The sequence below is a fragment of the Stegostoma tigrinum genome, chromosome 5, assembly GCF_030684315.1.
Source record: "Stegostoma tigrinum isolate sSteTig4 chromosome 5, sSteTig4.hap1, whole genome shotgun sequence".
In the NCBI taxonomy this organism is placed as follows: domain Eukaryota; kingdom Metazoa; phylum Chordata; class Chondrichthyes; order Orectolobiformes; family Stegostomatidae; genus Stegostoma; species Stegostoma tigrinum.
Window position 1 is genome coordinate 31,939,268 of NC_081358.1, and position 26,723 is coordinate 31,965,990.

At 40.4% G+C, this 26,723-nt stretch overlaps 1 protein-coding gene across 5 annotated transcripts in view; it reads right to left on the bottom strand.

The window, feature by feature from the left end:
- trim55a (tripartite motif containing 55a) overlaps window positions 1-26,723 on the bottom strand; it is a 73,958-nt gene that overhangs the window by 37,499 nt on the left and 9,736 nt on the right. For all 5 annotated transcript variants that reach the window (XR_007247461.1, XM_048530122.1, XM_048530119.2 and 2 more), the window contains exons 2-5: window positions 22,560-22,732; window positions 9,871-10,036; window positions 7,046-7,141; window positions 5,504-5,737 (exon numbers count right to left, since the gene is read on the bottom strand). Coding sequence is in view for 4 of the 5 variants with exons in the window: in XM_048530122.1 (XP_048386079.1) it covers window positions 5,504-5,737; window positions 7,046-7,141; window positions 9,871-10,036; window positions 22,560-22,732 (669 nt within the window). In the remaining variant the exon portion in view is untranslated. The remainder of the gene's footprint in view (window positions 1-5,503; window positions 5,738-7,045; window positions 7,142-9,870; window positions 10,037-22,559; window positions 22,733-26,723) is intronic.

A 26,723-nucleotide genomic window follows, 5' to 3' on the forward strand; every position in this document is an offset into this window, starting at 1 on the left:
CTTCCCAACAACTTCTGTTTTTGTTCAGGAATTTCACTGAATCCAATATCCTCAAATCATCCTAAAAAGCTGAAATGCACTTAGTTCAGAGCTGCTGTGCAAGGTAGGAGACATTAGACATGGGCATGGCATACAAGGGGAGATTGGCACCATTTGTAATGGACAGGGACCTGAAGGCCAGTGATGGGGTGACACAGGGGAGGGATGCCCTCTTCCTCCAGACCTGGCAGAGAAGGAAGCAACCCACCAGACAGTCTGAGGTGACCACCCAGGTCGGTCCAGCCTGGAGAAATGCCCATTGGTGCCAAAAGAATGCCAACAAGCTGCTCCACTTCACTACAGTAGGTGCCACCGCCTTCACTCTGCTACTACACTCACTCACTCTCTCTCTGCTACAACACCTACCTCCTACTGAGCCTCATGCTCGGCCATTCTCACTACTGCATGCAGCATCTTCCCTCCTTTGTTCTCACCCTTTTAAATGCTCTGTCCTCTTAACCTTACTAAACCCTGCCTGCTCTCTGCACTGTCTATTCACTCACTGTCTCACCACTTTTCCCTCACTTGTGCCAGCACCAACGACTGTGCCACCCACTTTGACTTTACTCAAACTTTCCCTTTGACTCACTCCAGGAGACAGGGACATAACAGGAATGTAACAGGGATGTAATGGGGTGTAACAAGGACAAAGGGGCTGCCTGGCATTCGACTCCTTACTCTTGACCAGTAAACAGTATTGGACCTTGCCAGCAAAGTCTGGGGCAGCTTATTGAGGGACACAAAAAACTTCCATGTCCCAGCAACCAATATTGTGCTTCAAAGATAACAAGGTGTAGGGCTGGATAAACACAGCAGGCCAGGCAGCATCAGAGGAGCAGGAAAGCTGATGTTTCAGGTCTGGAGCCTTCTTCAGGAAATCTGAAGAAGGATCTAGACCCAAAATGTCAGCTTTCCTGCTCCTCTGTTGCTGTTTGGCCTGCTGTGTTCATACACCCCCATGCCTTGTTATCTCAGATTCTCCAGCATCAACAATTCCTACTATCTCTGAATCAATATTGTGCTTTGTTGTGCTACTCTCCCAGCTCCCTCACTGTGGACCCAGTTTTATTATCAGTCCATCATTTCTATCCCTTGCTCACAATGCTTTGTCTATCTCCTGAAAGTACAAGCGGGATGCCCATGGTGTCCGCGGTGCAGGGGCAGCCCCATCACACCTCCCCTCTTTTGCTTCTGGGGGATGTAGTGAGGGTCCCTCTATGGAAGCAGCAGCAGGACCAATAAGGCTGGTGATCTGCAGGCGCAGGCAACCGAATGGGAAAATGAAGTTATGGCAGCAGTGAAGACCTGCCTGAAAGAAAACATTCAACAAGATGTCATATCAAAGACTATTGCAGAAAATATGAGCTGATGGTGTCGAGGTAACATTTTGGCATGGATACAACTTTAGCTGGCTAATAGGAAACAGTTTCTGAAGAAGGGTCCTGACCCAAAACGTCAGTTTTCCTGCTCCTCTGAAGCTGCTTGGCCTGCTGTGTTCCTCCAGCTTCACCCTGTGTTATCTCAGATTCCAGCATCGACAGTTCTTACTATCTTTGAGTGAGTAGGCCCAAATGGGTCATTTTCTGGTTGGCAAGGTGTAAGGAGTGGTATACCCCAGGGATCAGTGCTAGAGCCTCCAGTTTTTTGCAATTTATAAAAATGGTTTGGGGAAGGAATACTAAATGTGTGGATGATACAACGATAGCTAAGAAAGTGCGTTCTGACAAGGACATAGGAGGCACAGAGGATGATAGGTATCTTGAATGACTGGGCAACAATCTGGAAAATGGAGTATAAATATGTTAAATTGCCCGTTGGGCATGAAGAATAAAAGGGAAGCATACAATTTAAATCTTGAGGGGTTGTAGAACTCTGAGTGCAGAGGGATCTGTGTGTCCACGTGCATGGATTTTAGAGAATTTGCATGAAGCAAGGAGTTTGGAAACAAAATGGTACTGTTTATTGCAAAGGAAATTGAAGACAAAAGTGGGGAGATTATGATCCAGCTCTACAGAGCATCAGTGAGATCACATTGTGGCATACTACACACAGTATTGGTCTCCTTATTTGAAGAAGGATGTAAATACATTGGAAGTAGATCAGGAATTTTTTTTTAAACCTAATACCTGGAATGGGTGGGCTACCTTTTTGAGGCAAGGTTGGACAAGTTAGATTTGTATCTGCTGCAGCTCAAAAGTGTAAGAGGCAACTTGATTTGACCGTATAGGATCCAAAGGGATCTTTGATGTGAAAATGACGGTGTTGGACTGGGGTGCGCAAAGTCAGAAGTCACATAACACCAGGTTATAGTCCAATGGGTTTATTTGAAATCACAAGCTTTCGAAGCACTGCTCCTTTGTCAGGTAAACGATCTTGACAGAATGCATGTGGGAAAGACACTTCCCCTTGTGGGAGATTTTAGAATTAGGTTCACTATTTAAAATTAAGGTGTTGCCCATCTGAGACAGACCTGCGGAGAATTTGTTTCTCAAAGAGTGTTGTGATTGGTATGGCAGGTCGGCACAACATCAAGGGCCGAAGGGCCTGTACTGTGCTGTAATGTTCTATGTTCTATGTTCTTCTTTTGAAGTGCAGTGAAAGCAGCCTTTGCAATTCTTTAAGGCAGAGCAGATATATTCTTGATTAAAATGGGGTGAAAGGTTATTGTGGGTAGGTGGGAATGGAGAGGAGGCAGAGTTCTTACTGACCTTGGGAGCAAGCCCAAGGGACCAAGAAACCGACTCCTATTCCTAATGCTTGGGTTTCTCTGTTCTTATGTTTGACTGGGTACAAAGTATTGCTACATACAAGTTATTCAAGAACAATAGGGGAGGGAAGAAAGGGAGAGAAGGAGTATAATTGATTAAGGAAATTATTACAGTGCTCTGAAGAGAGAATATCCAGGAAAAAGCTAAGGAAATAATATAAGAAACATTAGTGGCATGATTACAGCATACACTCTATTCTTGATTTATACCATAATCAAGAATACACACTGTATTCTAGATTTACACTACATTCTACATGCAAATTGAATTCTAGATTTACACTATATTCTAAATGTACACTGTATTCTAGGCTAATACTATATTCAAGAATGCACACTGTATTCAAGATACATTATAGATTTACATTATATTCTAAATGTACACATTTTAGATGCTGGAGATTCATATTGCTTCTAGATTTACAATATATTCAAGAATGTGTGCTGTATTCTAGATTTTCACTATATTCTAGATTTATGCTGTATTCAAGATGTGCATTTTACTCTAGAGTTACACCATATTCCAGGTGTATATTGCACTCTCTAGATTTACACTGTATTCTAGCCACCAAATAGTCACAAAAATCTAGTGGAACAGATTTACAGGTAAATCACAGAAAAATTCAAAAACCATTCAAGAAGTAGTGATGAGAGTGAACTTTTGTTATTACGGGACATATAAACAGTAAAATGTTAGGAATAAGGTGCAAGGAGTGTAGCTAGTTAGGGACCAAAAAGAATTGATCACGAAGACAATGACAGGATTGAGCCATTAAGTCAGTTCTTTGTATCTCTCCTTACCAAGAATGAAGATGCTGTTAGAGTCTTAGTAAAAAAGAAATAGTTGAGAAATTGAATGAGCTAAGAACTTATAAACAAAGAACTTCTACTAAAACTTAAGATTGATGTTACCAGCACCAGGTGAAATCCACGCAATTAAACTTTGCGAAGTAAGTATAGAAATTGCAAGGGTACTTGTTGTAACCTTCCAATTCTCCATAGATATGGGGTTGGAGTAGAGGAATGGCTACTTACAAATATTACATTCTTATTTAAAACATGTTTAAAAGTAAATCCATCAAATAAATTCCAATCCATATAATCTCAGTGGTGGGAAAACTTTTACAACTGATAATCAAGAACAAATCCACAACTTGGGCAATTGTAAACTAATTAAGGAAGGGCAGACTTGCAAAAGGCAATCATGTTTAACTAAATTAATTGAGGTCTTGAGACGGGAACAGAGAGTACTGATGAGTTTAATGAGATTGGACTTCCAATGGGCACTTGATAAAAAGCTACACTATAAGTGTGACATGAGGTTTGAAGCTTATTGAACGAAAGGGACAGTGATGGCATCGATACAAAGTTGTCAGAACGACATAAAAAAACAAAGGCAGTTGATAGCGATTCTTAGATGTGAAGTAGGGGTACAGTGAGATTTCTGTGTGTTAATATTGGATCCACTGTTTTCCATGTTATATATTAATGATGTTGGCTTGATTGTACAGGGCAGAAGTTTAAACTTTTCAAATAATTTGTGAGGAGGATAGGGATTAGTTTTAAAGTGCATAGACTGAAGGCTTCGACAAAATTTGATAGTGATGTTCAAAATCATGATTGGTCTAAATAGAGTATTGGGACTGAAAACCAGAGAATGGACATTTCACGTGAATGAAGCAACAGTGACAATAGGAAAATTCTTCCTACACAGAAAATGGCCAGGATTTGGAATGCATTGCCTAAGAATGTAGTTGAGACAGATTTGTTCGTGGCATTCAAAAGGAATTTGAGAAATCCCTGAAAAGGAAAATTTCCAGGACCATGGGGAAAGAGCAGAATGGTAGCATGGGTTGAGTTTCACTTGCAGACAGCTGATGGGGGGTGGGGGGGGGAGGGGAAATGGGCTGAATGGTTACAATGCAGAAGTAGCCATTCTATTATTACTTGAGTCTAATCCCTCCGAAAACAAACTGTTAGCATCGATATTTATGTTCAGTTACATTTAAATTCCATGTGCACCTATTCCCACTTGACTAAACATGAATAAAATCTCTTCAGAGCTGTTCTTTCCTAAGTTTTTAAACCAGAACATTGTTTTATTTTATTTACAAATTTGTGGATTTCCAAAGTAGCCATTGGGACAAGAAGATAAACAGTGAAAATGCCTATGTTACTTTTTTGATAGAAATCCCAAATGTGGCAAAATATTCTACAAAGAGGTTTAGCTATTATGACTAATAATTAGAAGAGAGTTAGTACCTATTACTTTTGCCAAAATGAAGCCTGGTGTGGTATAATTGTGGTAATATTGCCTGGACAGCATGATGGCTCAGTGGTTAGCACTGCTGCCTTACAGTGCTAGAGACCTGGGTTAGATTCTAGCCTTGGGCAATTGTCTGTGTGGAGTTTGCACATTCTCCCCATGTCTGTGTGCGTTTCCTCTGGGTGTTCTGGTTTCCACCCACAGTCCAATGATGCACAGGTTTAGGTGGATTGGCCATGCTAAATTGCCAATTTAGCAAGGTGGGTTAGCCATGGAAAATGCACGGCGACAGGAAAGGCGTGTGTCTGGTGGGATGCTTTCCAGAGGGTTGGTGTGGAATTGATGGGCTGAATGGTCTGTTTCCTTTAAAAGTGTAGGGATTCTATGATTCTGTATGTACTTTCATTGAAGTCACATTGTTTAAGCAGTACCTGTAAGAAGACTGCTATTTCAGGCTCCTCCATACACTGTAATCCAGACTGAATGACCTTGGATACTTCCTCAAGATGTTCTGCATATTTCCTAATCAATGAGCGAATATGTTGTGTCTTTTCTTCCTGCTCCATTGTGATATGCTGCATCATTTCCTTTTTCTTTTCCTCCAGCAGTGCGTACAGGCCATCAAACTTCACACACATTTGTTCTTTTTGGCTGTGACTATTCTCCTGGAACATTGAAGCATTCATTTATTTCGTTTAATTTTTCAAATCCCACCCAGCTTCAACCACAAACATACAGAAAATGTACAAAGGATTCCTGGCATTTAGCACCTCACCCTTCCTGTGAATATTAACCCTTTACCTATAATGTTAACAGGGGTATTAGCACCTTTTCTATCAAACATATTAAGTGGACAGACAAATTTCATATGAACAAAAGCTTAAGAGTTTGCTAGCTAATATTTGTTCCACCAACTCTCAAGAAATCTGACACCATCTGGGATTAAGCAATAGATTGGCACCACATCCACAAGCATCAAACCCTCCACCATTGATGCTCAGTCACAACAGTGTGTACTATCAAGAAGATGCATGGCAGAAATTCATCAATGATCCCCAGACAGCTCCTTCCAAACCCATGATAACTTTCATCTATTAGGACAAGGGCAACAGATACATGGGAATACCACCACCTGCAAGTTTTCCTCCAAGCCACTTACCATCCTGACTTGGAAATATACTGTTATTCCTTCAGTGTCACTGGGTCAAAATCCTGGAATTATCTCCCTGACAGCATTGTGGATCTACCTACAGCACATGGACTGCAGCAGCTCAAGAAGACACCTCACCACCACTTTCACAAGGGCCACTAGGGACCGGAGTAAATGCTGGCCCAGCAGGAGATACCCACAATCTATGAGCAATTTAAAAAATTTACAAGGGATGATTTCAAGTACCAATTTTTTGGGATGTATCAATGTATTACATCTATCATCATGTTAAAGAAGGAATAAAAAGTTACTTTTCTTGGCGAATGCTAAAAATCTGGTGACATGATATGCGGGAACACCTGCACCCATGCTGTGATGTGATGGGCACAGGTTCGAGTGGCCCCATGTTGAGCTTTCACTCTCATGTTGTAGGGGCCTCACCTGACGAAGGAGCAATGCTCCAAAAGCTTGTGGTTTCAATAAACCTATTGGACTATAACCTGGTGTCATGTGACATCTGGTGTTGCAGGGTGATACTGAGCAGAGATGTGGTTGTTCTGCCTTCATAAAGAATGGAAAACTACTTATGAGCTTCCCATATTTGCATAACTTTTGTATGTCCCCATAGTCCAGAGCAGCAGTTTTGGAGGGCTAGTAACCAGTTCCTGAAGAACAGCTGAACTGTGGATCAAGAGAACAGGATAAAATAAGAGCACAGCTCTTAAGATATAAATATGTTTGTTAAAAATGAAATAACGTCTCATGAAAATATATCTGGAATATTTGCATTCTAATTGTTTACATTTGCAAAAATTGGAAATACCTCAATACTTTTGCATGTGTCTTCCATCTGAGTGATTATTGTTTGAACACGGTCATTGCTTGCCACCAGCACTGCAATTCCATCACCAAACTCTGACTGTGCACAAAATAAACATATAATTCTAAATTAGTTAACTGAGCATTGGAGAAGCCATCAGTTTCCGATTTCAATGCTACTTTGAATGAAACTGTAAGAAACAAGATTTCAGGGTGCATCCAGAATTGACAGAAATAGCTTGATGGACAGAATCATATATCAAGATTGCAAATAAAATTTTTCTCATGCTGTGTAATAGCAAAAGCAGGATTAAAGTGACATTTTTTTTTAAAAAGCACCCAAAGAACTGCAGATGCTGGAGATCTTAAGAAGGGTTACAGGACCTGAAATATAAACGTTACTTTCTCCCCGCACATGCTACTAGACCTGCTGAACCTTTCCCAGCAACTTTTGATTTTTTAATCATAGTTTTATTTAGTTGTCTGTAAATGTACTGATTTGAAGGTGATAGATAAATTATTATAGACTGCCAACAAACATGTGCCAACAGTGATATTAAATTTAAGAGTTTGAAATACATGATGTTTAACAGAAGATATTTAAGTTTTATAAAAACAATGCAGAAGCAGAGTCTTCAACTGCTCCTCATAAGACAAGGCCTTCATTCCTGGGATTATTCTTAAAACCCTTCTCTGGATTCCCTCTGACGCCAGCACATCCTTCATTAGATATGGCGCCCAAAACCGCGCTGAATATTCCAAATGCTGTCTGATCAGACCCTTATATAACCCCAACAGTACATCAATGCTATTGTGTACTAGCCCTCTTGAAATGAATGCTAACATAGCACTTCAAGGTTTTAGCCAAGATTTGTAGCTCAGGTTGTGGATGAGGTTGCTGACTTGCTCACTGAGCCAGCTTGTTTTTGTTCAGACGTTTCATCACCATGCAAGGTAACCTCATCAATGAGATATCCGATGAAGCAATGTTTTTCTACTACACTTGGAACTTATACTGTCTGTATTGGTTCTCAACCCATAATGCAATCAACAAACATATAGAATTGGACTGCATACACAAACCCATACAGGACCAAACTGGAAATGATACAACTCTCCATAACAGACCAGACAGTATAAATTCCAAGCAGAGTAGAACAACATCTCTTCATTGAAAGTCTCACTAATGATGTTACCCAGCATGGTGATGAAACATCTAAATGAAAACAAGCCAGCTCAGTGAGCAAGTCAATAACCTAATATTGCACTTGATTTCCTAACTGCCAATTTAACACGCAAAGCTCAAAGAAAGTTACACAAAGTTCTAGCATTGTCGATGGTGGAGATTTCACTTTCCTGATATTAATTACATTTTGGTGTCAACAATATTCCTATACTGACATCCTGCAACAGTGTTCTCATCAAGCAGGCTACAGTAGATAATCATATGAAGAATTCTAATAGACAGCAAACCAGAAAGTAAAAAGAACTTATTGTCTTTCACTTAGCAACATTTTAAGGGATCATCAAACTTGTGACACACAAGATTAAGGTAGATGAAATGTCTTAGAGAAAACTTAAAAATAAATGAAATAAGCTTTAACATTTTTAAAAGCTGAAAAAAATTGACATTCCACAGATATGTAATTAAATTTTCAGGATCAATGAACTTGGCAATAATTGTAACTTAATACATTGTTGCAACCTCCTTTAGAGTTCGTTCAACAAGATGTAATCTTTTCAACAATGTTTAAAAGAAATTATTAGCATGAAAAGTAGAAGTTCATCAAGATTTTTAAGATTCCTATCTCTGACAACTTCACCAGTGCACCCTCTGGAGAGGCAGAGAATCACTGACAGTAACTTCTGGAACTATATTAAGCTATATGTGTGGACAGCAAAGGTTGCTGTCAATTTCACAGTTGTAACAACAGTCAACACTGATAGTTTTGACATAATTACTCATGCAAATTTTTGTTTTGTGTATTATGAGCAGTAAAAGTAATGATTTGTTTTTAAAAAATGAAAATAATTGCATTTTAATCGATGTAAGTAACAGAAAGCAATGCATTCCATATCTAAAAACACAGGAACAGGAGTAGGCCATTCAGCCCCTCCAGCCTATTACACCATTCAATGGCATCATGGCTGGTCTGTGGCTGAACTCCATATACCTATCTTTGGCCCATATCCCTTACTATCTTTCCTTAACAAAACTTTATCGATCTCAGATTTAAAACTGACCAGTTTTAAGATGATAACCAATCCTCTAATGAGCTGTAAGTTGACCATGGAATTTGTAAACAGTATTTAGTCTCTCTGAACTCGGCTGAGTGGCAAAGAATTTCAGTGCCGAATCAATACATTGATTCAACCAAAGGCTTTCATAATTTGCGTGGTGCCTATAGCATGCAGTAATTGGTTAGCAAGTCATAAACTGTACCATAACAATGGGAAATGAAAATCCCCAAAATCTTATGCAGGCTGACATCAGTGGTGTTGTGGTTTATCTAAGCACTAACCACATTAATACCTGATAGTTCAGTGAAAAGCTGCACTTTGAAATTGAAACATTTCTAACATTCATAGTTCTGCTGCTTGTTTTCTTTAAAAACACCCAACAAACAACAAATAAAAGCATGATAGGATCATCGCCTTATGAAAGGTAAGTCTTAAACTGCAAACAGTTTAAAATAAGTCCAGCCTGCTCCATTGAGTGACAGGGGAGTAGTCCGATGCATTGATCATTCTTCTATCTCTTAAATGAGAATGGCTGAAGTATTTTTTTCAAGAACAAGATGACACTGGAAAAGGGAAACTAAGACCTACCTTTTGCCTTTTATAAATGTTATTGAGTGGAGCCACTTCACAGTCTTTGTGAGCCCCAAACACTTTACACATGGAGCATGTTGGCACTTCACACGTCAGGCAATAAATGTTGATTCGTTCATCATCATGTTCCTCGCACATGGGTTGCTCCGTCTTCTTTTCTGGTCTGCAAACAAACAGATTGAATTCCAGCTCTCTGATACTTCACACTAAATACATCAATGACTTTGTCTGTTTGTCCCTATCCCAGTCACTAGATGTGTATTCCTATATAATAGAAACATTAGAAAATAGGTGCAGCAGTAGGTCATTCAGCCTTTCAAGCCTGAACCACCATTCAACATGATCATGGCTGATCATGCAATTTCAGTATCCCATTTCCACCCTATCCCTTTATCCCTTGATCCCCTTAGCCATGTCCTGCTCCCTCTTGAATATATCAAATGAACTGGCCCCAACAACTTTCCCTGGAGAGAATTCCACAGGTTTACAACTCTGTGAGTGAAGAAATTCTTCCTCATCTCAGTCCTGAATGTCTTACACCTTACTCCTAGACTGTGACCCCTAGTTCTGGACTTCTCCAACATCGGGAACATTCTTCCCACATCTAGCCAGTCCAGTCCCATCAGGATTTTATATGTTGCTATGAGATCCCCACCCCATTTTTCTAAATACCAGTGAGTTCAAGCCCAGTCGATCTAATCTTTCATTGATAACAAGGTGTAGAGCTGGAAGATCGCAGCAGGCCAAGCAGCATCATGGGAGCAGGAAGGCTGATGTTTCGGGCCTAGACTCTTCTTCACTTCTCATCCCATTTCTGAAGAAGGGTCTAGGCTGAAATGTCAGCTTTCCTGCTCCTTTGATGTCACTTGGCCTGCTGTGTTCATCCAGCTCTACACCTTGTTATTACAGATTCTCCAGCATCTGCAGTTCCTACTATCTCTAATCCAATTTTTCGTACAGGTTCTACTGTTCTAACTTTTAAATAAAAGAATGAGGGCTTCACAAGCACTGGTTAGGCCATTTCTAGAATACTGTATGCAAATCTGGTCTCCCCGCTATAGGAAGGATGTTGTTAAACTTGAAACGGTTCAGAAAAGACTTACAAGGATGTTAAAACCAAAAGAACTGTGGATGCTGTAAATCAGGAACCAAAACAAAGTTGCTGGACCTGAAACGTTAACTCTGTTTCTTCCTTCACAGATGCTGCCAGACCTGTTGAGCTTTTTCAGCAACATTGTTTTTGTTTACAAGGATGTTGCCAGGATTGGAGGGTCTGAGCTAAAGCGAGTGGCTGAATAGGCTGGGGCAACTTTTTCATGTAGAAGGTGGTTTGTGTATGGATGATCTGCCAAAGAAAGTGGTGGAGGCTGGTACTATTACAATATTTAAAAGGATGAATACATGAATAGGAAGGGTTTAGAAGGATACGGACCAAATGCTAGCAAATGGGATGAGATTTATCGAGAATGTCTGGTCATCATAGATGAGTTGGACGAAACAATCTGTTCCCGTGCTGTACAACTCTATAATTCTTTATTGGCTTGGAAGAGACAACTTGACACCTCTGTCTCAAACCCTCTCGTCAAAAAAATTCAGGACAAAACATACCTCTTAAAGCCATAATATCATCACAAGGACAACATCAGCAGTTGGGGCACGACCTCCATGTACCAGATGGTAAGAGAGAGGGCCCAGGCAGTGTAGCAGGGGCAGCCTCTGACAGAAAGGATTATTTAATGAAAGGAGATCTCATGGGGAGAAAGATCAGACAGAGAAAGGATTTCCTTAATTCCATGTAATTAGTGTATTTTTTTTTAACCTTAAACTCCTTTCATCTTTGTTAGCACTTGATGCTAGTCGAATAAAGAATCACTGTTTTGGGACCTTTGTGCTGTTCGCATGTTCAAATCTCATTGCATTTAGAATCAGTGCTAATCAAACAGTGGAAACACTTATTTGAGATGCAAATTCTCAAAAGGTTAGAGCAGTGAATCATGTATCATCAGCGCACAGTGTACAAGTCCTCCAAAAATATGCTAAGATTTTGCCTCATTCCATTGAACCACTCAGTGCTCAGCCATTCCAGCAATATACATTTCGAGAGCTAATGGGTATTCTCTGGTGCTGCTATGCTGGGTCAACCTGATATTACCTCCAGATATTTAAAACTTAGATTTACTGAAGTTTGAAAATATACTATAACTGCTTTAAGAGTTCACAGTTCACACTCCAAAATATGCTGCAGACGTTCTGGTAAGAGCATCCAACTACAGTCAGTCCATTCTAATAACAAGTATAGCAGGGGACTCTGAATATTTTGGCAGCTTGGCAGTTAAGGAACCTGCAGTGAATTAGTGAGAAGCCATCATTATTTTGAAAATTTAATAGACTGACTCCAACAAATTCTTTTTTGAGAGACTAGCAATTCAGAAGCAATGTGGTTCAAAAATGGATATGCAGGAGAGCTTAAACAGTATGACAGATGCCCAAATTAACACCTTGTCTGGTTTACTTCAGTACGTCATACACATGTACGTGCTGACGGGCGATGCTAACAGCATCATGCAAAAATAGATCCTAAATAAAACTGGAAGCAAACTGATTATTTTTAGTAAATTTGTCACACATTAAAATGTCAGTAACATAAACTGAGCTCATTCCAACCTGTAGCAAACGTCTCTGAGGTAAGTCGGTCTTAAATAAACTGTCCCTAATTCATGCTCTGATACCATTACAACAGATAACCTGTTCAGGCTGGGCTGGACTTGGTTGGTGGGAGTGAGAAGCAAAATGCATTGCTGCTTTCACTGTTCCTAAAGCAGTTCAACGCAGGACCTTCATGCACATGGACCAACGACTTGAATGTACCTTTTTGATCCATATCTGACAAGATCATATTCAAATTTATGAAAAAGACTTTTATTAACCCATACCATTGTTGTCTGAACCTACATATCTGTGATTTATAAAATAATTTGCTGAGAAATATTGGAGTATACACCAAGATTTATTTGCAATATGGTATTAACAATAAATAAGTATCTGGACTTGTGCGACATTAGGGACCTTTTAAACAGATGGCTGGCTGTAGGAACTGAAATTTTGAACATCAACTCTTTCAGTTAGTACCACTCTGAGATTCTCATGCTGATCATTATTTGATGACTGCTCTTCCTACTTTAGATTCATTATTGTAGAGTTTCATTTTAGTATATTACAGCAAAGACAGAATAGCTATGTAGTAAATATTTATTAAACAAAGCTTCTCTCAAGTCAATCAAGGCAGTAAAAACTCACAGTGCTGTAAAACAGAGTGAAACTTCTGACAAAAGCAATAGCTTCACCCTGTTGTAACACAATGTCTCCACAAACTGAGTGAGTTGTCGGTTTGACACGTAAGGCCATCCAGGAGGCAAAATCGAAAATTGTGATGTAAACCAGGGCATTGAGCCGAATGTGCTTTTTCTCCCCCTGCAGTGGGAAAAGCATGCTGCTTGAGAGAAACCTGATTCAGTGGTGTGTAGGACAGGGCAGCTGTCCCTGTTATAGACACTGACTGATCCTGAGCCAAATCAGAGGACAAAGGGTCAGCATCCTCTTCATCTCCCCTCAGGGTGCAGCCACTAACAGGGCACAAGGTGAGGACAGTATCTTACCAACAAGGTAGCTGTGATCTGGTAGTGCCAGGGTATGTAAGATTGGGACTGATGAGGTTGGGTTGCCACAGGGCAACATTGCTGCAACATATGCCCCTTTGTGTGACAAAGAATGCCTGAAAAGCTAGTGTTGAAATGTCGGTGGCAGCTGGAAGAGGTCCTTAATTGGCTACTTCAGCTCTATTAGCCCTGGGAAGGATGGAAGGATGTCAGGAAAACAATAGGAACTCCATACCAACTGTTCCTTAAGGGCATCTCCCACCTCTCAGCATTGCTGGTAAAATTCAATACATTGCTCATTATGAATGCTTTATGAACAGAACAGAGCAAACCAAGAGTAGGGAAGGACGTGGGAGTTTATTTGTCTGACATCAGCGGCTGGGACAGCATTTATTATCCCGAGGACAGTTAAGAGTCAACCGCATTGCTGTTGATCTGGAGTCATACTTAGGTAAGACAGAGTAAGGCTGGCAGATTTCATTCCCTAAAGGACATTAGTGAAGTATATGAATTTTTATGACAATTGTTTCAGTCATTATTAGACTCTTAATGCCAGATATTTTTACTGGATTCCAATTCTGCCATGAAAGGATTTGAACTCAGGTCTGCAGAATGTTACTGGATATTTCAGAAGTAATAGTCTAGTGATAATACCCCTAGGACATTGCCTCCCATTTCCTGGCATCCTGCTCAATATCTAATCCTGAATCAAAGTCAAAAACAGAATAACCTGTCATTATCACATTAATGTTCATAGGAGCTAATATGGCACTTTTAAAATTGATTGGGCTCTTTATTCACTTGCCAGCCAATGACAAGGTGCATGTTGTGCACAGTCCCTCTACGTGTGTCTCCATACAACCCTGATGGATGTGTGTGTAGTACTCTGTTGGTACTGTACTTCTGCGCATGGTAAAGCCTCTGTTTCTTGAAATGTGTTTTAATCGCTACCACTTCTAATGTGAGAGCCAGTTACATCAGAGGTCACATGACTACAGTAATCCTCAAACGTACAATGTATAAATGCATATCGTTTTGATTTAAAAATTGTGACATTTGCGGTTAGAAGTTACCCAATAAACATGGCCAACAAAGAGAATGAGCTGGAGTTGAATACTGGAAGATCCAAGAAACAGACTCAAGTCCCAGAATGCAAACCGTCAAATCTGGTTGATGTAAAGTTAACTGAGAGTGGAATCACGACCAGGCATCATTGTCACCTGATGAGACAAACTTCAGAATGCCACCCAACAGACTTTTCAAAGTAAAATTGGGGAACACCTGAATCCTATGCATGTGTTATAGAACTGAACAGTGAAAGGTTGAGACATTTTATTTATTCATTCACTGGATGAGTGCATCACTGGCTAGGCCAGCACTTATTGTTCATCCCAGAGGGTAGTTAAGAGTCAACCACATTGCTGTGGGTCTGGAGCCACATGTAGGCCAGGCCAGGTAAGGATGGCAGTTTCCTTCCAGTTAGGACATTAATGAAGCAGATGGGGTTTTCTGACAATTGACAAGAGATTCAAGGTCATCATTAGATTCTTAATTCCAGATTTTTCCTTGAATTGAAACTCCACCCACTACATGGCAGCATTGGAACCCTGGTCCCTAGAACATTTCCTTGGTTGCTGGATTAACAGTTCAGAAATACCTATAGGCCATCGCCTCCCCCACTTCGGAAAGTGACACAGCTGAGCAAACAAGTTTAGCTGACAATCCCAAAGCTGATTTTGAATCCAAGTTAGAACAAAACAAGTGAGAGGGGAATGAGAGTATGTATGTATGTTTGTGTGTGTTGTGCCAAGCCTTGTGTTGCTATTTCATATGGACCTTGCAAGGGAACAGTCACCATTAACAATAAGGAGGAATATTGTGTGTGTTTGTTCTTCATGGTGAGGAGGTATAATGGTTGTTGTAGAAATCAACTATTAATAGTCAACTTCTTTAATTTACTTTTAACATCTGAGATCTGTCATGATCTAAAACTGATTTGAACATGGACAAATACTGACCCAAAATGACTGCTGGCCAAGAAACGGTCAGTAAACAAGGATCTAAGTATAAGCTGAAATTAGTATCATTATAAAGAGACAATACAACTCAGATCTGTACCTCCCAGCTGATTCATAGCTTTCTTGAAATTACACACTAAGATAAAAGGTTGCTTGTAGAGTATTCAGCTTGGGAAAGCAATGAGCAGACTCAGGAACATATAAATGGACGTTTATCACAGCTTCCTCTGAGCAGCGGAGCAGAGACAAGAAAAAATGTTTATGTTAGCAAGAACTGGAAGATACTCTACCTTCCTGTCTCTCTACCAACCTCAAAAGTCAGAACCTGGTTAAAACAAAACATTGAAAAACCACCTGGATAAAGGCAAAAAAAAAACCGCAGATGCTGGAAATCTGAAACAAACACAAAAAGTGTTGGAGAACCTCAGCAGGTCTGGCAGCATCTAGCGCAGAGAGAGAGAGAGAGAGAGAGAGAGAGCTAATGTTTCAAGTCTGGTATGACTCTTCTTCAGAACTGTTCAGATGCTGCAGAATTTCTCCAGGATTCTGTGTGTTCATTTGTAAAATTGTACATCACTGAGAAACCAATAGATTTATAGAGTTACAGAGATGCACAGCACAGAAACAAACCCTTCAGTCCAACTTGTTCATGCTGACCAGATATCCTAACTTAAACTAGTCCCATTTGCCAGCATTTGGCCCATATCCCTCTCAACCCTTCCTATTCATCTACCCATCCAGATGCCTTTAAACGTTGCATTGTACTAGCCTCCACCACTTCCTCTGGCAGCTCATTTCATACACACACCACCCTCTGTGTGAAAAAATTACCCTTTAGGTCTCTTTTAAATCTTCCCTTCTCAACTTAAACCTTTGCCTTCTAGTTTTGGACTCCTTTACCCTGAGAAAAGGATCATGGCTATTCACACTATCCATGATTTTATAAACTGCTATAAGGTGCCCCCTCAGCCTCTGATGCTCCAGGGAAAAAAAAAATCCCAAGCCTATTCAGTCTCTCCCTTTCGCTCAAAACCTCCAGTCCTGGTGGTATCCTTGTAAATCATTCCTGCGCCCTTTCAAGTTTAACAACATCCTTTCTATAGCGGGGAGACCAGAACTGAACACAGTATTCCAAAAGTGGCCTCACCAATGTCCTGTCCACCTACAACATGGCTTTCCATACTCCTATACTCTTACCAATTAAGGCAAGTGTACCAAATGCTGCCTTCACCACCCTCTCTACCTGCAATTCCACCTTCAAGGAATCAATGTGAGCTCCAAGCATTGCACCTCCTGAGAAAACAGGACAGCAACTAAGCCAAGTGACTTTGTGCTTCGCTTTTGCAAGTCAAAGATTCTATAAGTATTTAAAATGCAAACTGCCTGTATCATCTTCTCTGCGTAGACACTGTTCCCCCATCCCTGCTCTTTTCAAGCTTATTAACTGTTTTGTGCATGCGTGCTAGATGTGTTTACGATTTTTTTTATACAGGTTTCATAGGTAAGAAAAACTCATTTTCTTCCACCTGAAAACCTTAGAATTAATGCTCCCTTTTTAGCCTGTTTAACAACGTTTAATTGAAATCTGATGGCTACAGCTGAAAAAGAAATAAAAATAATTTGTATAAGCCAGCCAAAAGGAGTTTAAAATGAGCTGAGCTGATTGCCCTTCCTTGTCTAGATGTAAAAATTAGCCGAAATATTTTTGGAATGTTGGAATGGGTACTATTGGATGAGAGGCAACATTTAGGCTCATTATATCTAAAACCGCAGTGATGTTGAGAGTCAAATACCAAAGATCTGAGAAGCTGCAACTCTGGCAAATACCAGTGTATTTTGCAAATACATTTACATGTTGGGAATTGGTCACATGGGACTCTACAAAGAAATTGGAGGAATACAAAATCTGCAGATAGGAAAGATATTTATTTTAGAAGCAAAAAAAGGCTGGGACTTAAAAATTATATGAAGAAAATAACATGTCTGTTAGACCAGAAATAACAAAGCCAATTGCTGGAAGTTCAATGAGAGACTAATTGCAGGAAGATCCACAGAAAAGATTGCATCAAGAAATGAGGATCTAAACCCGAAATGTCAGCTTTCCTGCTCCTCTGATGCTGTTTGGCCTGCTGTGTTCATCCAGCTCCATACCTTATTATCTCAGATTCTCCAGCATCTGCAATTTCTATTACCTCTAATTCATGTTTTCAGTCCAGGGGAACAAGTCAACCTGGCAGAAGGATGTTAGTTTGTGAGACCTCTGAATTCTGAGTGTCTCTGAATATTTCTTCATTTTGTTAGAACTGAAAAGAGTTTTTAGTTATTGGAATCAAAAAAAAAGAATCATGCCAGTAGATTGGGAAAGAGGTCATAGAAGCAATCCAAGAAGGAGACCTGAAAAGAGTCAGTTAAATAAGATGGCAGGGTTAAGAGAGGATTGAATCTTCTCTGGGGTTGAGTATCCATAAAAAGATAGTACTAGGAAACAGATTGAAACTTTTGTTTTAAACAAAACTGCTGATTTTTTTAAAAAAGTGCTGGAGAAACTCATCATGTCTGAGAACATCTGTGCAGTGAGGAAACAAAATTAACGCCTCAAGCTCAAATGTTAAAACTTTGTTTTGTGGCTTCTGTTAACATGTTTCTAAACTGCAGATGTGTAAATTATACATCTATATAGCTTTGTTTATTTGTTTGTGTTGCTTTTTGTACAACAAACTTGTGTTCTTTCATAAAAGAATGTTTGGAGCCCCTGTGTGTGTATATATATGTGTATGTCTATGATTAAGCATTATGATAACCAACTGCAAGAATAAAGCTTATGTTTTATGAAGTCATGTTTCACCCTGGAACCTGACCCATCTATTGGCACCATCATCAGGCATCATTCAAGGGAGTGGCTTTGAACGTACTAGATGAAGTGCATTTCAAATGAGCTGCTTTGTCTTGGATGAGCTCCTTGAGTGTTGCTGGTGTTGTGCACTTCTAGGCAAAAGGAGAATATTCCCTCACATTTTCCCCTGAAGATGGTGGACATGCTTTGAAAAGTCAGGAGGAAAGTTACTTGACACAAAATTCTCAGCTTATGAACTGCTTTTGTTGTCACAATATTTAAATGGCTAAACCAGTTCAGTTCTTGGTCAATGGTAACCTTGGGGATGTTGATAGTGAGGATTCAGCAAAGGTAAAAGCATTGAACATTAACCAACAATGGTTGGATTTTCTTTTGTTGAAAATGGTTATTGTCTGGCAATTGCGTGGTACAAATGTCACTTGCTACTTGACAGCCCAAAGCTAAATGTTGTCCAGGTCTTATTACATTTGGACACGATTGCTTCAATGTCTAAGGAATTGTGTACAGGGCTAAATATTGTGCTGTTATCAGCAAACATCCCCATTTCTGACCTTACAATGGAGGGGAGGTCATTGATAAAACAGCTGGAGTGGGTTTGGCCTAGGATAATACCCTGATGAGCTCCTGCAGAGATGTCCTGGAGCTGAGATGATTGGCCTCCAACAACCGCAACCATCTTTCTATGTATGACTCCAACCAACGGAGAGTCTCTAAATCAAAGATTCCAATGAATTTGGCATCAGGTTGCAAGAGTTCCTTTTCCAGTCAACTGGAATCATCAAATGATAAAACACTTTGCCATTTAGTCTAAGTTGCTTATGCTAGCTCCTTGCAAGAGTTATACAGTATCTCTAATGCACCCTTTCCTGATAACTTTGGTCTACATTTTACTTCAGACATGCTTAGAGGTTTCAAAGGCCTTAGTCTTGAAGCCTCCAAAGCTTCAAAACATTGGAGAGCAGTACCCCTACCTCCGAACCAGGAGGCCTGGGATCAAATCCCACCTGCTCCAGAGCACCTCAGAGCAGAAAATGTTGAAAACCTTGGGTAGTGGCTAATGAAGCAGATTGTAAAGTCTGCTTTTACAAGGGCTGGTCTGGACAGGGAGCAGGTAAGGAGTGTGTGGGGGGGGGGGGGGGGGTGGTGGCACACATCAAGCGGGAAGTTGCCTGAACAGATTGGAAGGAATCACCATAAAGTGCCAAACGTCCCCTCCCCTTTTGTTACTCCCTGCCTGCCCTTGGAAACCTATTCCCCCACACCCACCTCTCCCCATTGCCTATTCTCTCCTATAATCCCTACCTTACCCAGCTCCAGTCACTACCATTCTTCTTCCTGGAGATTCCCACAGTCTCGCCAGTGCCCATACTGAAGCCAGGCCCTGCTGGAGCTGTCAAAGCTGTTGGCAGCCTTCGAGTGTTGGCGTACCTCTGCCAATTTCACCCGCCTCCTGTGGCCTATTGCTGACATCAGGCTTTTTGAAAGTCAGCCCATTTAGGGCTGCCTTAATATCTAGGAATGGAGGGACCATTCTGCCCATCCATAAAATTCAGTCCTTTGCCTCCATTATCTGCAGCATAGATTAAGTGCCATTTATAATATTTAACTGCCGTGCAAACAAAGACATAAAGGGGCAACTTTTTTGTACAGAGAGTGGTTCATATGTGGAATGAACTTCCAGAGAAAATGGTGCATGTGGGCATAATTACAATGTTTAAGATATATTTGGATAAGTCGATGGATAGGAGATGTTTGGAAGGATATAGATCCACAGCAGACAGATAGGACTAGTTTAGTTTGGGATTATGGTCAGCATGGACTGGTTAGACTGAAGGGTCTGTTTCTGTGCTGTATGACTGTAACAGAACAGATCATGGACTGATGTTCCAACTGCAACAGTTTTCATTGATATAGTGATTTTAAGTGAATTTAAACTAAGAAAGGCTCACCATACTCAGACAAAAAAAAACCAAAGGAGACTTCAGGATTAGCCCTGTTATAATCTCTTAATTCTTACTGTGTCATGACTCACAGTTGAGTTGTCTTTCCTATAAAATATTTTCAAACAGGAGTAGGCATGCTCCAGGAGTTTGAAGTGACAAGCACAACCCTGAGATGCTAATCCTTCAAACATTTAATGTTTTCTCTTTAAATGTTTCAACTTTTGTCTGTGTAATGGAGCTCTCTGCCTGAGATGGTGACAAGATTGTGGCATATTCAATGGGATACCTGCAGTTTAACACACTGTGTTCCAATCTATCACTATACAGAAACGTAGCAAAAGTACAATTCTGATCCCATTTTCTAGCACCTGATCCATAGCTTTGCAGATTACCAGCTTCAGGTAAAGATCCAGCAGCAGATGAAACTTGATTGAACGTTTCCACACTGCCCAATTGCTTTCCAATGCCTTGTGCAGGGAGGAAAATGAATCTTACCTATAATTCTGTATCAGCATAATAGTAATGTTACAGAGCAGAAGGTGGCCATCTGGCCCATCATGACTGCACCAACTCTTCAAATGTACACCATTGCTTAGTGCCAATCATTTTGTTTTTCCCCATATTCTTGCACATTATCTCTATCCAAATAATTGTCTAATGGTCTCTTGACTGTCTCAATTGGGCACCGAGTCAGAAAATGAAGGGATTTTGGCACGTAGAAATGTAAGCACATCAAAGGTGCGGATTTCTGGGCAGCTTCTGAAAGCAGAGAAAGAAATAATGAGGTAAAATGGCTTTGGAACTTAGGGCATAGTTGATGGAATTCCAGGTTTCAACGGTGAAGTGGAAGAAAAGGAAATTTGCTTTAAATCAAAGTCTGAGAAGTAAGGCTGGGACTTTAAGCTGCAAATAGTTTTCTACACGGGATGTATGAGGCCCTTGGAGGAACTAAGAATGAAGACAAGGATTGTGAGACTATCTTACTGCAGTGTGAAATGTTAGCAAATTTTGACAAGGATGGAGAAGGGATGGGTATGAGAGACATGATAGCTGGTAAAAGAACATTAATTCATCAGGTAAGTTTAATATGGTACACTGGGTAAGAGTTTTTGAAGCAGTTCACTGCCATCCTTTATCTTTTTGTTTTAGACATATCTAGTGATTAGTGGTAGAGGATATACTATTGTAGAGCATCTACAGAAGACATACTGTTTTTAGATAACAAGAAGGCTTATTGTATTATAGCAATAAACACATTTGGTCATACATAACTATGATAACCTGACACAGTTGGTACAGAAAGATCTGCTACCTTCAAAAGCTAGAAGAGAACATCTTGCTTCCAACCACAGAGTGACTGTGACATCAACAGAATAAGCGGTGCCTATGTACCATTAACACTAACTCCTTCAGAGCCATTATCTTTGGCAACAGGATCCATTTCTTTGTCTGGGCCACCATTTGTCGTTTATATGCCCGGATGGTAAATTTTAACAGCTCAACACATCACAGCCAAATCTCATTTGTCCTGACCTTCCTGTATTTACCAGCGGATATCTGGAGGTAGAACCTTCAACCAAGTTCCATCACTTACTCCCAGAAAAACACCATTGTCACACCTCAGCTGGGATTCGTAATCATTGCATACACCATAAACCAGCCCTGAGTGACTCAGATACTTCACACATTGACTTATTGGACTCAGAGCAGCTTTGCCATGATTATATCAGAAATCGCTTATTCCCTAAAGATCATGCATCTCACCATCATACTTTATATAAAAAATATTGTCAGGAAGAAATATGACCACTATTAACATTTTGGCTTTTATTAAATCTAAAAATGTTATTGCTTGTTGACAACTTCCAATAACTTCATTAAAATAAACGGAGGAATATAAACAAGAAATAATACCCTGCCCTATCTTCTAAGGAAACAGAACAATCGTCAACAGATTTTGTCACTAACCCTAGAATTTCTATAATCTTTCTTACTCAATGTGTGTTAATTAAAGTCCCTTATGTGAAATCAAACCATGTGTGCTAACTATTGATAGGTGGAGAGGCCATTGAGCAAAGTTCTTGTGTTTCACTGAAAGCTTTGTTATTCTAAATCATCAAATAGAATTGGCAACTCATTACATTATATTCAATTACAAGTACCAGCTTTTAATGATGGTTGAGAGGAGAAGCTGGCATCCAAACTGGAGTCTTACCTGATTGACTCCTGCTTGTATAAGTCAATGATGTTTTCAACCAGAAGATTTCTTTGTAACCCATAAACACCGTGTCTGTCCAGAATCACCTCATGTCGACAAGAAGGACAGTGGAAACGACCCCCTGATCCAACTGTTGAACAGCCACGAGTTGACCAATATGGATTAGATGCCTGATAATAATTGAAAACACATATTTAAATACAATTTCTAGTGATATTTTGTGCCTAATGTTTATTCCAAGTTTTTGTTACTGCAATTTGACATTTTGTTTGTGATATGGTCCTCGGGCATTTTTCAAAAGTAGGTCTACAACATTTCTTACCTTGTGAATTTTTATGATGATTACAGCTGTGAACTCAGTCTGTTCATTTTTACAGAGAAACACATTTTGACTTGAGAGTTTTATACTAAGACAATAATGGTGCTGGCATAGTAAGAAAGCGTTCAAGCGAACTAGAAAAAACTTTGAAACAATTAGAAGAAAAATTTGGCTAAATCCAAGGCATGTTAGTAGAATGACTCTCTCCTATACTTCGCACATAGCTTGTTTAGCCCTATGTGTGTTCTGGAATTAGTCAATGAGTAATAAATTCAATGTGAACAGAAGTTGCTGGAAAAGCTCAGCAGGCCTGGCAGCATCTCTGCAGAGAAATCAGAGTTAGCGTTTCGGGTCAGGTGACCCTTCCTCAGAATGAGGAAATTCTGAGGAAGGGTCACCGGACCCGAAACATTAACTCTGATTTCTCTTCAGAGATGCTGCCAGGCCTGCTGAGCTTGTCCAGCAACTTCTGTTTTTGTCCCTGATTAACTGCATCTGCAGTTCTTTTGGTTTTTAATAAATTCAATGCACCTGCAGCCACTTGAGTACCAAGGTTGTTCCGTTAGCAATGTGGTCCAGTCGTTGCCTAATTTAATGTCCATTCAATCTAGCCATGGGCTTACTTCCGTGCCTTCAAGGTGGGGGCATTGGGTGAATTGGGTTCATTATGTCCTCACAGGTTGTCTAAGGTCATTAACTTCTTGCAAGAACACTTCCAAGTTTTGGGACCTCCTCCACTGGTAATCTGAAGACCTTGGAGCTTGGTCAGTCTTCTTTTTTACCACTCCTCAATGTTTTCCTTCTCAGATTTATTTATGGTGGGGCTACTGTCAGCTGCTGCCATCACAATGTCCACTTCGGCTGAACCTTCTAATGACACGTGACAACAGCCAATAGTAACCGGGTCAAGGTGATCTCCAGTTGTGCAGCAACAGCAACATCAGCAAATAAGGAAAACACTGAAGTATTTTAAAGTTTTTCATGGGGGAAAATCAGACGTAAAACCAATAAATCCCTTTGCTTACAAATTAAAATTTCAGATTATAAAATAACTGACGATTGGATTGAGATGGAAGATCCCAGGCTAATGATTTCCAAATCATAAAAGAAATGTTTTGCAGTTTTGACAGAACTACCTAAAAAAGGATGGCCATTAAATGACTAGCAAGGCATCTTTTTAATGGATATATTAACAATACTAAGATCCTACCACATCGCTTCAATGCAACATGGATTTTATTGCTTCTGTGTCAGATGATGCTAGGCTCAATGACAGATTAAATGGCTCTTATTCATGCACATTGGTAAGGCCACATCTGGAATACTGTGTACAATTCTGGTCAAAGATAACAAGGTGTAGAGCTGGATAAGTAGAGTAGGCCAAGCAGCATCAGAGGAGCAGGAAGGCTGACGTTTCAGGCCTTAGGAAAGATGTAATTAAATTGTAAAGGGTACAAAAGAGATTTGCAAGAATGATACCAAGACTGGGAGGTTTGAGTTAGAATAGAATCCCTACAGTGTGGAAACAGTCCCTTTGGCCCAACAAGTCCACACCGACCCTCAGTGAATCCCACCCAGGCCCATTCCCCAAACGTACCTAATCTACACATCCCAGAACACTGTGGGCATTTTAGCATGGCCAATCTGACCAGCCTGCACATCTTTGGACTGTGGAAGGAAACCCACACAGACATGGGGAAAATATGCAAACTCCACACAGACAATTGTCCGAGGAGGAATCAAACCCAGACTCCTGGTGCAGTGAGGCAGCAGTGCTAACCACTGAGCAACTGTGCTGAGTTATAGAGAGAGAGAGAGGCTGGATAGCCTGGGACTCATTCTCCCTGAAGCATTGGAAACTGAGGAAACTTATAAAGGCTTATAAAATCATGAGGGGCATTGATAGAGTGAATAGCCAAGGTCTTCAGGGTAGGCAATCCAAGACTAGAGGACATAGAGGACATTTTTGAGGTGAGACGCGAAGGATTTAAAAGCGGCCTGAAGGGCGACCTTATTCACACAGAGGGTGGTGGGTATGTGAGCTGCCGGAGGAAGTGATGGAGGTGGGTACAATTGCAACATTTAAAAGACACTTGGACGGGTAAATGGAAAGGAAAGATTTAGAGGAATATGGACCAAATGCAGACAAATGGGACTAGTTTGGTTTGGGAAACCTGGTCTGCATGGATGAGTCGGACTGAAGGGCCTGTTTCTATGTTGTATGATTCTATGACACTGCTTTTGTAGCCACTCATTGTACCTGAACAAATATGTTAAATTTAAGAGACATGAGGTTTAGAGGGGGTGTGAGGAAAAATTCTTTCACCCAGTGAGTGGTGGGAATCTAAATCTCACTGCCTGTAAGGGTGGTAGACGCAGAAACCCTTAGAGCATTGAAGAAGGATTTAGAACTGGATTTGCATTGCCAAGGTTTACAAGGCTATGTACCACATGTTGGAAAATGGGATTAGAATAGTTAGTGGTTGTTTTTGATGGGTATGGAAACACTGGGCCAAAGGTCCCTTTACTGCGCTAATAGAACATAGAACATCACAGCACAGTACAGGCCCTTCGGCCCTCGATGTTGTGCCGACCTGTCATACCAATCTGAAGCCCATCTAACCTACACTATTCCATGTACATCCATATGCTTATCCAATGGCGACTTAAATGTACTTAAAGTTGGTGAATCTACTACCGTTGCAGGCAAAGCGTTCCATTCCCTTACTACTCTCTGAGTAAAGAAACTACCTCTGACATCTGTCCTATATCTTTCACCCCTCAATTTAAAGCTATGCCCCCTTGTGCTCGCCGTCACCATCCTAGGAAAAAAGCTCTCCCTATCCACCCTATCTAACCCTCTGATTATTTTATATGTTTCAATTAAGTCACCTCTCAACCTTCTTCTCTCTAATGAAAACAGCCTCAAGTCCCTCAGCCTTTCCTCGTAAGACCTTCCCTCCATACCAGGCAACATCCTAGTAAATCTCCTCTGCACCCTTTCCAAAGCTTCCACATCCTTCTTATAATGCGGTGTCCAGAACTGCACACAATACTCCAAGTGCGGCCGCACCAGAGTTTTGTACAGCTTCACCATAACCTCTTGGTTCCGGAACTCGACCCCTCTATTAATAAAAGCTAAAACACTGTATGCCTTCTTAACAGCGCCGTCAACCTGGGTGGCAACTTTCAAGGATCTGTGTACATGGACACCGAGATCTCTCTGCTCATCTACACTACCAAGAATCTTACCATTAGCCCAGTGTAGATCTCTATGACTATGTTGTTTAAAATTGTGTATCTTATGTTTTGGGAAGCCTGCTTTATTAAAAATTAATATGTTCCAGTGAAGGGAAGGGAGGGGTGTAATGTATCCATTTGGACACTAGAGGGGGGACAGTGAGTTTTCAATCAGAACAGAGATTGCTAACAGTTAAAAACCGAAACCTCTCCCTGTCTGCATTTGTAAAGATATAAGAACATTAGAAGTAACCACAGGAGTAGGCCATTTGGCAAGTAGCTGATCTGATTGTGGCCTTAATATCACTTTTTTTAGGATCAATCTCAATAGTTATTTCCCACAATTAAAAAAAATGAAATATTACATAAGTTGAGACAACAAAGTGTAGAGCTGGATGAGCACAGCAGGCCAAGCAGCATCATAGGAGCAGAAAAGCTGACATTTTGGGCCTTTCTTCAGACCATTTTCTGAAGAAGTGTCTAGGTCAGAAGTATCAGCTTTTCTGATCCTCTGATGCTGCTTGGCCTGCTGTGATCATCCAGCTCTACACCTTGTTATTTCAGATTCTCCAGCATCTGCAGTTCCTACTATCTCCAGTATA